Here is a 13,589-nt window from a genome sequence, read left to right on the forward strand (position 1 = left end):
TTTAGAAGACATTTGTAGAATCATCCTCAGGTCTAAATGGGTTATCAAGCATCTTGTTTGATCTCTCTCTTTAGAGGCGTTTATATTCCAGACTTGACAGTGCGAGGTAGTAATGGAAGATTATACCTCCCGGTTTTGTGTGTGTGTGTGTGTGTGGGGGGGGGGTGGGGGGGAGGGTAGGCGGGGCTTTTCAGAGTAAAATCTACCTCATCAGCTTGAAAAATTCACCCAGCAAAATAAGTGTCAAGAAAAGATTGCAAAAGCTATGTGTCAAAACATCGGTAATGGGTGGTCTCAAAAAACGGGATCAGACCCAAACATTTGGCATCGGTTGGCTTCAAACGGACAGTAATTCAGTTTAAGTAAAAGCAGACCGTTGGACTGATAAGATAGCAAGGACCAACAGTAATTCAAAGAGACAGACATGGGGGGGGTCAAACAGTCCAGACAGGAATTCCGATTTCTTTTTTTCAGACAGTATATGAGATATTGCTGCCGTCTAGTCTCAGGGCCAACCAATAGTGTGTGTGTGTGTGTGGGGGGGGGGGGGACACAATAAAGAGGGACCAAAAAAAAAAAAGAACATTTAAAAGTCACCTTGTCTGACATTAATTGCAAAACCAGACAGAAAAGACAAGCCAGAGAGTTATTGAGAAGTACGTATCAACTTTGGAGTTACCTCATCCCAGAAGACAGGGTTGGCTTCGTACCCCCCCACGGAGAGAGCGTCACCTTGGAGGCGCAGGTACACTGAAGCATCATGGTCCCTGACATTAGGCATATTCTGAGAAACAAGACAAAAACAGAGACAGTAGAAGATATAGTAGAAGTAAAAACTTTGAGCTGTGATTTAACACATTATGGGCGGGAACCCCTTTTGGTGTTTTAAGCATTATGTTGTACTTTAGCTGTTGAAAAATTAGCAGATCTACAAGCTCATAGCTTGACTGGGCCAATTGGAATCGCGAGCGGGGGGGGAGTGTCAGCGCAACATTTTTCGGCAGGATGTTATCAATATCGGTTAAAAAAAAGTAATGGTGATGGGCCATGGTGGTCTGCTGGCCATTTGGAATCGCGAGCGGGGGGGGGGGGGGGGGGTTGTCAGCGCAACATTTTTCGGCAGGATGTTATCAATATCGGTTAAAAAAAGTAATGGTGATGGGCCATGGTGGTCTGCTGGCCATGCAATATGAGTACTTTTACTTTTAGTACTTTAAGTACATTTTGATGCCGATACTTTTGTACTTTTACTCAAGTACATTTTCAATTCCGTACTTTTAGTTGTAACGGAGTAGTTCTAAATTGCAGTATTGGTACTTTTACTGAAGTAAAACCATTGAGTACTTTTTCCACCACTGTATGCCTATCCGTTGGCCAGGTGTAGTAGTGACTCACCACTGTATGCCTATCCGTTGGCCAGGTGTAGTAGTGACTCATCACTGTATGCCTATCCGTTGGCCAGGTGTAGTAGTGACTCATCAGTCCCGTTGGCCAGGTGTAGTAGTGACTCATCACTGTATGCCTATCCGTTGGCCAGGTATAGTAGTGACTCATCACTATCACTGTATGCCTATCCGTTGGCCAGGTATAGTAGTGACTCATCACTGTATGCCTATCCGTTGGCCAGGTATAGTAGTGACTCATCACTGTATGCCTATCCGTTGGCCAGGTATAGTAGTGACTCACCACTGTATGCCTATCCGTTGGCCAGGTGTAGTAGTGACTCATCACTGTATGCCTATCCGTTGGCCAGGTATAGTAGTGACTCATCACTGTATGCCTATCCGTTGGCCAGGTATAGTAGTGACTCACCACTGTATGCCTATCCGTTGGCCAGGTATAGTAGTGACTCACCACTGTATGCCTATCCGTTGGCCAGGTGTAGTAGTGACTCATCACTGTATGCCTATCCGTTGGCCAGGTGTAGTAGTGACTCATCACAATCATCCTATCCGTTGGCCAGGTATAGTAGTGACTCATCACAATCATCCTATCCGTTGGCCAGGTATAGTAGTGACTCATCAGAATCATCCTATCCGTTGGCCAGGTATAGTAGTGACTCATCACAATCATCCTATCCGTTGGCCAGGTATAGTAGTGACTCATCACAATCATCCTATCCGTTGGCCAGGTATAGTAGTGACTCATCACAATCAAAATGGCAAATTTTTCGTCTTACGCCTCTTTTAGATGGCGACGGTCTCCAGATAAATCGACAAAGTCCTGTTGCGTTCTCATTTTTTATTGACCCTTTACACGAGAACGCACACTTTATGAAAACGCTATAATGTCGCTAGGTGGCCGTAACGGGCTGCCAAATAGACCAGTCACCCACGTATAAGAAGAAGAACCAGGTAGCTTGCAGGCAGAGCGCGCCATGGGATGGTTATTGCGAACGAAGTGATTGCGAACGAAGTGAGCACTAACTATAGAAGATGGCCAAAACTGTCTGTGTGTGTGTGTGTCACGCTGTAACACCACCCGCCCGCCACCAGAGGGCAAATGATTGGGAGCAAACCAATACGAACTGAAATTGGAAGATACAGAGTGTGTGTGTGTGTGTGTGTGTGTGTGTCAGACTGCCACAACAGCTTCGTTCGCTTCCCGCGTTTACGCGTCTTACTTGTATATTTTATAATACATTAGGCTACATAAACACTGCTGCTATTTACATCATGGTTTTACATTCACCATCGCTGATGAGCAGTGCTTTGTAGGCGAGGAGGGAGGCTTGTTCAGGAACTCCATTATATCATATATGGATATGGCTGTAATGGCTCTGCATCAATGTAATAAACATATGCGCTGTGAGCCAACGTGAGCCTTGATGTCTTACGTTTTGCGGAATCACCGTTTTGCCCATTTACACGGAGAAGGGATAAAACGGCGTTCTCAAAGATTTCCACTCTGGGAGGTGGTTTCACTTTGTTGCGTTTTCACCTCCTGAAACGCCGTTCTCGTCTAAAAGGGACACCAGCAAACGATACTTTATTTTGCCGTTTTCTATGAACACCGTTCTCGTCTAAAGACCACCTTAGTTTTAGTCGACGAAAACAACCCTGGGTATGGTTCTTACCTGTATACCGTCGATTCTCTCCGTCACGACGTAGGCGTGGTGCATTGCAACGAGGGGAACCTTGACTCCTGCCATGTCGCCCAGCTTGGGGGCCCACACACCTGCAATGTGGACACACACGCATACGCACAAATGTCATCAAAAATGTTGCCTAAAAGAAAAATCAAGAACCACCTTTTGGTGTTGTAAGCCACGCCCCCAGTACAGCTCTCCAACATTGAGGCGCTCAGCCACAAGTGGTAAGAGGTGGGACTGCAGGCGGACCCGTGGAGTTATGACGAGGAAATCCCGTGCAGCTGGGCTTTAACGTTGAGCGCTCCGGTTTCCACTTCCACATTTTCCACGAATCGAAAAAACGCGGAAGTAGACGGTTCATCCGGGTGCTTCAAATGCCACTGAGCAACTTCCACTGAAACGAATAGCGGGGGGGGGGGGGGGGGGGGGGAGCGGCTATCACAGCTTTCTTGCTTTCACAGCGAACGTTTTTAACTCAAATCTTTGCTTCTGGCGGGGTCCCTGGAACAACATATTTTCAGCTGGGGGTCGGCGGCCAATTACATATAATTTCTGGGGGTCCTTGACGTGAAATCATTTGAGAACCACTGACAGAGAAACAGGTTTTTCAGAAAACGGTCATGATTTAGAAGACATTTGGCCAACACGTAGGCCTAATGGGGGTCTGCAGGCTAATTAGTGTCAATTTGGGGGTCCTTGACTTGAAAAGGTTTGGGAACCACTGCCTTAACAGAGTAACATTAACCAGGCTAGGCCAACCATAGATATTATAAGAAATAGATGCCTCATTTGCCACTGCAGTTCATTGGAGCGACGTGTATCCCAATGAAGGCGAAAGTGCAGTGCTGAAGGCTTTTTTTTTTTTTTTAACAAATCTTTATAACAGTCATGACAATATACATTACAATACAAAACAAGACAAACAAACAAACACAAACAACAAAGTTATTAACAATACAGCTTGTCAAGCTTCCGCTTTGCTTCCGCTAATGCTTTGCAAGGAATGTCGGGAAAATTGTGCCTTCAATGGTGACACGCGCCTCAGAGCCGGAAAGGGCGTCTATGTATATATGTCTGTGAGGCCAACTATCCTTTTGCACTCAAGTTCTGAGACAAATAGGAGAGGCGGCAGAGGCCCCTAATAATGTTTGTGCAGTTACGGACTACCCTCTGGTGGTCAAAGCAAGAAATACATGTGTAACAGCTTCTTGTACTGTAGTGTACAGCACATTGTACTGCTGCTACAAGAGATTACAGGCTGTATCTTACACACAACATCCACAGCGCTTTACATAGATTGTGCATTACATTCACCCATTCACACGCACATTCATATACCGATGGCGGGGGAAACCATGCAAGGCACCAACCAGCACATCAGGAGCAATTAGGGGGTTCAGTGTCTTGCTCAAGGACACTTCGACACTAACTCTGGGGGAGCCCACAGGGTTCGAACTAGCAACGTTGCGGTTACCATCCAGCCACTCTACCCCTGAGCCACCGCCGCCACAGTATTTCCTTGAGATTTAAAAAGTGCATAATTCAGATTAAGATACGAATATTGACTAATAAGAATAAAACAAAAACAGATGCTGCCATATGCATCTTTGAGAGAGAGAAAGAAACAGACAGACAGACAGACAGACAGACAGACAGACACAGAGGGAGATTCTTTATTTCAATAAGATTTGCCTAGAGTTTCATTAAAACGTGACAGGGATGTGCCGATGAGACCTTTTGGCCGATAGATCTGATATAATGAATTGTCGTTATGGCCTGATAACCAATATTACCGATTAGATTATGATCTCATTCTGTATTGAAAAATTATAATAATTTTGTCCATTCTGAAAAATACATGTAACAGGGTGTCTGCACTGCAGGCTTAGGCAAGTCAGATTTAAAGGGTAAGACCACTTTTTGAGAGGTTTGGGTTGTTTTCCTACCTTATTATGGGCAAACTAGTCCATTCCATGAGTTATTTCGCTCCGTTGTGTTGTTTATTAGCATTTTATGAAATAAAAAATAAATAAAAAAGTCGCTCATTGACTTCCATTGTAACGGGGAAACAGCTCTCAAAGTCACTCTTTTAGCACATAAACCAACGCGAACAGCAGTGATTCGGTCAGCGTAGGCATACCTACCGGATCTTCTTTCTACACAAACTAGTCAAAACAAGACAAAATTGACATTTTCCTGATGTCATAAACTGTCAGAATCAGCTTTTGTTGCATTGGTTTATGTGCTAAAAGAGTAACTTTGAGAGCCGTTTCCCCGTTACAATGGAAGTCAATGAGCGACTTTTTTTATCTCTTTTTTATTTCTTAAATTGCTAATAAACGGAGAGAAATAACTCATGGAATGGATTAGTTTGCCCATAATAAAGGTAAGAAAACAACCCAAACCAATTTAATATTGTGAGCTTATTGATCTGTTCAAGCTGTTACTTTGGGCTTGTTTATCTGTAAAGACAGACCGATTAATGAATCGGTCTTGTTTATTAATCGAATCGATGCCGATTAATCGAAAAACAACTAGAATGGGCCGATACCGATGTGTTTGCCGATTAACCTGCCATCACTAGTAAAAACGTGTTAACACAATCCTTCATAGTAGTTACGGTACTAATATTAATTTCAATCTAACCTGCACAGTTGACCACACAGGATGTCTCAATGGTGCCATGAGGAGTCTCCACTGCTTTGACTCGCTTCACTCCAAGGTCATCCGCCCGCACCTGGATACCGGTCACCGGACAGTTCTCTATCACCTGATTGGAGGAGGAGGAGGAGGAGGAGGGGCACACAGACGCAAAATCAGTGTTGTTTTTGAGCAGCAAATTTAGATTTTTAGTTTTAGTCATAGGGCTCCATTTTCGTCAACGCTAAAAACACCTTATCCCTAAACTTATTTGCCTTTTTTTTTTACTATTTTGCAAAACATTTTTGAATAGTTAAAATGGCCAGTCTACAAGCTCACAACGTGTCAATGTAGATTGGCTAGTTGAACTATTCAAAAATGTTTTTCAAAATAGTAAAAAAAGGCAAAGAAGTTTAGGGATAAGGGGTTTAGCGGTGACGAAAATGGAGCCCATAGTCTCTTGGATAGTATTCATTTAGTCTTTAGTCACATTTTAGTCACCTGGAATGTTTTAGTGTTAGTCTAGTTTTAGTCGACTAAATATCATACGATTTTAGTCGACTAAATCTACAGTTGATTTAGTCGAACAAAATGTATTTTGGCGGGCCTTGATGCTTGATACTTGTTGTACAACTAATTGTAGAATGACTTATACTGGATCTCTTGTCCACTAGTCCCTTCCTAACATTTTATTCCAGTTTGTATTTTGTTTGACGAAATTGTATATTTAGCCTTAGTCATCATACAGTAGCTTCGTTTTTATTTCCATTTCGTTTTCGTTTTAGTCGATGAAATCAACACTGATTGTACATTGTACACATTACCGTTGCTCCCCTGGCAGTCGCAGCCCTGGTCAGTGTGGTACAGGTTCCTGCTGGGTCCATGGTTCCATCTTTAGGTACGTACAGTGTTCCGTAGAGGTCGTCAACGTTCATCAGGGGATACAGGTCTTTGGTCTCCGCAGGGGAGAGGACGTAGGACTCGATACCGTACACCTTACCCAGCTGGAGAGGACGAATCATTAAGAATATGATTAACACATTTAGACCTGAGGACGATTCTACAAATGTCTTCTAAATCCTGACAGTTTTCTGAAATAATATGTAATTGGCTGCCAACGCCCATCTCAAAATATGTTGTTCCAGGGACCCCTCCCAGAAGCAAAGTTTTGAGTTAAAAACAATTGCTCTGAAAGAATATACATATATTCGAAATTTGCGCCACATTTGCACGATTTAAAAAAAAAAAGCAGACCTACAAGCTAACAGAAAACATTAAAGAGTGAACACAAAGCAACAGTTCCTCCGCAGCTTTCTTATTTAGAAGTGCTGAAGGCATTTGCTGAAGTCACGCTGCGTCGCTGCCCGAGTGACGTCACTCATGCGACTCCTCCATGTCTCTCGCTGTCACTCAAGTGACTACTGGCCAATCACAGCGCGTCTTTTCCGGGACTTATGTTACGCACGCGGAAGCTTGACAATCTTCCGCTCATTGAAGGCAAATGCTTTGCAAGGAATCTCGGGAAAATTGGAGGGTTTTCAAGCATTAGTTTTGCACAAAAAACACAAAAAATAGCCGTCATGACAAATGTGATGAGGTTAGCACAAATGTAGCCTGGGCACCATTTCATTTAGGGTATATGATCCTGTCGGGAGTGGATGATATCGACAGGCAGGAACAACGGGGCGGCAACTTCCTTTTCCCTCAAACCGATTTTTCTCAATAAAAGCTACAGGCTACGAGAGCTTTTATTGAGAAAAATCGGTTTGTGGGAAAAGGAAGTTGCCGCCCTGTTCCTGCCTGTCGACTACAAAACAATACTACAACATGACGTAACGATATCATCCGCTCCCGACCAGATCATACAGACTTTTGAAACAGAGACCAGGCTTTCCTCCGAGGTGGTGGAAAGCCTGGTGAGGCGAGGTTAGCACAAATGTGATGAGGTCAGCACATATTGGGCACATTTGGGCAACGGCAAATACCGGTGCCAGGCCGCGGGACATGTGCCACTGGTACGCGAGAAGGGAATCCCCCAACTTTTCCCGTTGTATCTACAAATCCATTTGAAAGCACGACTGAGAAAAAAAAAGAGGACACACACCAGACCTGAGAACTATTAGTGGGCAGCGGATTTGGCCTTTGCTGTAGAGCGCGACACTCAATCACCCATTGGAATGCAAATGCAATTCCTGGAAACTGTTTCCCGACCTTAACAAGGATTTTCCAAACAGCGGCGTCCGTTCGAATGAAAATACCAAGGATTCGTCAGCGGACGCATCACTGACTGTGATTTATAAACGGCTTCGAGTCCGTGTTACTTCCGTGTTGCGTAGCATACCTGTGACATCACTGTCCAATCCTTGGTATCTTTAGCGTGTGCTCACTCAGTGGGCAGCAGCAGCGGATCATCAAGGGATCAACAGCTATTTTATCTAGCCTGGCCAATAAGCCAGACCGAATCAGCCGTTGGCAAAAGAAAAATTTCCTGCCGGCGGATTACGGTCTGGAGAGGCTCAATTGTACGCCCATTTCCTACACCACTGGTGTGGCCAATCGGGACACGGTATGCAATATGGGCGGGCTTTGGTACAGTGACGTTCAATGCTTGAGACCTTTGACTGACAGTAGCTCTGACCAATTGCGTCAAAGCGAAAATGTTTGAACCCGCCCCCCGGGAAACAAGATCCATACACAGCATCTCCAGACTCAAATACCACACGACAGTGTGATTTGAGTCTGGCTTATTAGCCAGGCTATATTTTATCACCCTCACACTAATGAAACAAAACACTACACGGTGACGGTAGAGGAATATTATTTTCATTCAAGTATCAGAACATGATGTCACCCAGGTAAAGTAACCGTTTAACTTTTCCACATGTCCTGTCATCATACTGTCATTGTCGATATAACGCCATTTAGGTCAATGATATAACATTATGTTGTGATATATTAATAATATAGCAGCGGGTAGCCTATATGTAAGGGCCAGTCAACTGTCTTGATTGATTGATTGAAATATTTATTAACAGTTTGCAGAATTACAGTACAATTCAAGCACAACTCAATACAAAGACTGTTAACTGTGAGTGGACGACCCAATAAAGCATTACACTTGTTTACAAGAGGGTCCACCTTGTTCAATTCATCAAAACATTTAGAGACGTACAAATATACACTTCTATAAAGCCAAAGAGCAGAACGGGAATTCATCATAAAGGAGGTAAAAAGGCAAAAGAAACATATACAGTGAGGGGAAAAGGGGTGGGCGGGCGGGGGCGATTCAGATTTTACCGGGGGCCAGTTTCGAATTGCAGCCGTCCGTAGGTGCCCTTTGAGAGCGGATTTGAAGGAGTCAAGAACTTCCATGAGAAACGTTAGGTTTTGGCACGATGACGCGGTGCGACGCCCTCACCCTCTCTTCCGCTCATCTCTACCTCTTCCACAAAGACCAATAACAAGGTGTCTTATCTGGTGTCAGTCCGTACCGACATGAGGCGCTTGTACTCGTCCAGTCTCTGTTTGTTGGAGGCGATGAAGAGACCTCCGTTTTGGATCCACCCCGTGTGGAGGCCAGTCTCCTGCTCCAGGTCTCGGCTGATCACGTTCCGGGTGTGGGCTAGGAGTTCCACTTCCACGTCGCTGGGCCGCAGCTGCCACAGAAGGCCTATTGGTGGTAACAACACGGGCAGGACACGCATGGAATCACCATTATGCAAATGTGTTCACGGCACAATGTATAATACATTAACCCATTTAGACCTGACGACGATTCTACAAAATGTCTTCTAAATCCTGACCGTTTTCTGAAAAACCCATGTTTCTATGTCAGTCGTTCTCAAACATTTTCATGACAAGGACCCCCAAGATTATTATGTAATTGGCCGCCGACCCCGCCATCTGAAAATATGTTGTTCCAGGAATGCCCCAGAAGCAAAGATTTGAGTTAAAAACGTTATAACGTTAAAGAATATTCTAACTTTGTGATTTTTCAAAAATAGCAGACCTACAAGCTCGTAGCGCGGCTAGATCTGCTATTTTTCAATAGCTAAAGTATAACATAATGCTTGAAACACCAAAAGGGGTTCCCGCCCATTATGGGTAAAATACACATAAGCAAGCATACACTCCAACATGTGAATATTACCCATATTACTTGTATGTAGTATGTGTGGACATAATGGTTGTTTTTTTAAATCCATTCATTTTCTTTTAAACCGAAATAATTTGTACAGCCCAGCAAAAGATATGTTTTTTGAGTGGTGAAACCACTCCTATAGACAGCTATGTGTGTGGCTGGGTCCCTGGGTCTGTCCCCGTGTCCCTGGCTGTGTCCGAGCACGAAAATAGCGTTTGTTCACCACCAAGTGTCACTGTTGCACAGCCTAAAGCCCTAACCACACAAAAGGGTCACCATGCAACTCCTTGGGTCAAAACGGTTGCAAGGAGTTAACGCTAAAACCAGTACAGTACAGTACAGTACAGTACAGTACAGTACAGTACAGTACAGTACAGTACAGTACAGTACAGTACAGTACAGTACAGTACAGTACAGTACAGTACAGTACAGTACAGTACAGTACAACTCACTTACTTCAGACGGGTCTGATTATTAATTATTTGTACTGGGTCTATCCATAAAATGGAATGTATGTAATCTAAGTCTAATAGCTTGGCATGAATGAAGGCAAACCTCTGGATTAATCCCTATGGTGTTAACTGCGTGGCTCTTATTACTCAGTCTGGTTTTTTGAACAGTTTAAAACGCATTGTTCATTAAGCCGTCACTAGCACAAGCTAATCTCTATAGTCAACCCAAGTCACATGCGTCACATGATGAAGCTTCTAGGAACATCTTTGAATGCAGATTGTGGCTCCTAGATGTGTCACAGTCACTACATTTTTTGGGAGCGTTTTACCCATTGCTGGCTGTCTGAATACATTTATTTTTTTAAAGGTCATAAACTTTCTGACATATTATTGCTTTCTGACATATTAAACAGTCTATCTACATGTTTATAATGTTTCACAGCACAGTGTGTTGTGAGCGTGTACATATATTTTAGCTGAATGTTAGCCCGGGAATGGAGATGCTAGGGTTCATCAGTCTATTAAAATCAGGTTGAGTTTTTCCAATATTGGATTCTTACAGGATACAGAGGCGAGCATGTTGCCATCTCTAGCATTCCGGTAAATACAAACAAACAAGAGTGTCTAATTTGAACATGATAAATATACAGTCCTTTCTACCATTGGCCTATAAACCATACAAAACATTTTAAGCTGTCACTTCAAAAGGTATACACATTTACACATTACTTCATGACAAATTCCTTTAATCCCAAATTCAATTCTTGGAATTCGGCTAAACATTCTTGCTGTATAAATGCTCTAACGCTGGCAACTTGTAGCAGTGGCCTGTAGAGTTCCCACATGACTCTGGTACAGTAAAGTGACACCATTGTGTTTTAGGAAAAAAGTAGGCACTAGTCACTTGAACCCTAGCCTGGAACTCACCTATGCTTTTTATGGCATAGGCAGCTCCCGGCAGGATCCGCCGGGAGAAACTATGTGCAGCTGCGCGACATGAGACTAATTACTTAGAGCGACAGAGAGAGAGAGGTGTGTGTGTGTGTGTGTGTGTGTGTGTGTGTGTGTGTGTGTGTGTGTGTGTGTGTGTGTGTGTGTGTGTGTGTGTGTGTGTGTACATGTGTGCGTGTGTGTCAATTTAACAAAGGTGCAGACGATCAGAAATCAGCAGAGAGTGAGCGATGTTTGCGCTACTCTATGCCGAATTGAAGTGGACTCGGACCCAGACTTTTTTTTTCTCCCTGGAAATAAAAACGCCTGGGTTTCCGAGGCTACTTGAACCCTAACATCTCCATTCCCATTCAGCTAAAATATATGTACACGCTCACAACACACTGTGCTGTGAAACATTATAAACATGTAGATAGACTGTTTCTAAAGAGTTTCTGTGTCGAAGGGGAACAGGTGGAACTAGTATAGAGCCCTGGGGGCCTCGGGTTAACTATAATTATAGGATTATAAGTCTATTCTATACTTAACCCATTTTGGGCAGGAACCCCTTTTGTTGTTTTAAGCATTATGTTGTGCTTTAGCTGTTGAAAATAGCAGATCTACAAGCTCATAGTGCGGCACCGAGTGCCACGCTACAAGCTTGTAGGTCTGCTATTTTTGAGAAATCGTGAAAATGCAACACAAATATTTGAATATATATTCTTTCAGTTTTTAACTCAAATCTTTGCTTCTGGGGGGGGGGGGGGGGGGTCCCTGGAACAACACATTTTCAGATGGGGGTCGGCAGCCAATTACAGATAATCCTGGGGGTCCTTGACATGAATTAGTTTGAGAACCACCGACATAGAAACATGGGTATTTCAGAAAACTGTCAGGATTTAGAAGACATGTTGTAGAATCGATCTCGGTCGAAATGGGTTAACCAAGTATATTTAGTGGCTAGGCAGGTTTTGGAATGATGAGCATTAAGGAGCCAACAACAATTAAAATAATTGTGCCGCCCAGCCCTGCACAACCCCCCCCCCTTTCTACTCCACACGTGTTGGCGTTTACCTGCTGTGTGCCAGGTTGTTCCAGCAGTCAGTCGATCCCTCTCTAGCAGCACAACGTTGGTCATGCCCATTTTAGCAAGGTGGTAGATGGTCTGACAGCCCAGGCTGCCGCCTCCAATCACAACAGCATCTGCTGACCTGAGGCAGATAAGATAGCAGAGATGAACAACTTTTCAGTTCATCGCAGTTGTTGGTGACAGGTACACAGTACAGTATATAGACGGCTCGATGGGTTGCTATGGTTTCTATGGTCACGGACGTTGCAGTGTTGTTTTCGTCGACTAAAACTAAGACGAAAAATGTCCGTCGACTACCTTTTTCCACTGACGAAAACTAAATGGAAACTAAATGAAAACTAAACTATGATGACTAAAACTAAGACTAAATATACACTGTAGATTTTGTCAACAAATAAAAACTAGACTAAAATGTTAGGAAGGGACTAGTGGACAAGAGATCCAGTATAAGTAATTTTACACTTGGTCACACTTGGTCGCAGCGGCTATTTTCAGCAAGTGTATAATCAGTCATTATGACGGCATCAAGGCCCGCTAAAGTACATTTTAGGGATACGACTAAATCAACTGTAGATTTAGTCGACAAAAATCTTATATTTAGTCAACTAAAACTGGAATAAACACAAACATTTCAGGTGACTAAAATGTGACTAAAACTAAATGAAAACGTTTCAAGAGACTACGACTAAAACTAAAATAGAAATGTTCTGCCAAAAACACCGCTGTCACGGTGGTGTTGGGTGCCACCTCAGACCAGGTAGTAAAGTCAGCTGTTCACCCGGTGGCATTTCATGAATGGAAGGAGAGGTGGATGAATGACGGGGAAGTCCAACTTTGCTGACCGCTTTACAAACGCTAAGACAACAATCACCATGCTGCTACCTGTATGTACCATTTGCACTTTGCACTATACGCACTGTGTTATGATGTCGTTAAATCAATCGTTTTAATAAATGATTAATAAATGTAACCCTAACCCAAATTTGACTGAGGGACTGCCATTGGATTTTTTTGAGCAGGGAAGCATTGCTTCAAATTGACATATTGGTTGTTCAGTTTGACCCACCAGTTCTGGAGATATGGCTTATAGAGTAATGTCTTGCAGAAAACAGCGAGTTGAGAAAACAGGTTTGAAAGGTTCACTTCTGTGGTCTCTAACATTACACCTAGCTACATGTACATGTTTAAGCACTTAAGCACATATTTACATGTCAATGTCGACACTTATTTCAGACATGCTCTAGT

General features: G+C 43.4%; 1 protein-coding gene across 4 annotated transcripts in view; it reads right to left on the reverse strand.

Annotated features, from left to right (window-relative positions):
• Nucleotides 1-13,589, reverse strand: part of sardh (sarcosine dehydrogenase) — a 134,230-nt gene that overhangs the window by 58,184 nt on the left and 62,457 nt on the right. For all 4 annotated transcript variants that reach the window (XM_079524996.1, XM_079524997.1, XM_079524995.1 and 1 more), the window contains 6 exons: nt 12,329-12,465; nt 9,223-9,401; nt 6,556-6,735; nt 5,738-5,861; nt 3,077-3,177; nt 680-784 (listed from right to left, as the gene is read on the reverse strand). In XM_079524996.1, coding sequence (XP_079381122.1) covers nt 680-784; nt 3,077-3,177; nt 5,738-5,861; nt 6,556-6,735; nt 9,223-9,401; nt 12,329-12,465 — 826 coding nt within the window. The remainder of the gene's footprint in view (nt 1-679; nt 785-3,076; nt 3,178-5,737; nt 5,862-6,555; nt 6,736-9,222; nt 9,402-12,328; nt 12,466-13,589) is intronic.

This window comes from Electrona antarctica (genome assembly GCF_951216825.1).
Source record: "Electrona antarctica genome assembly, chromosome: 16".
NCBI classification, from domain to species: Eukaryota; Metazoa; Chordata; class Actinopteri; order Myctophiformes; family Myctophidae; genus Electrona; species Electrona antarctica.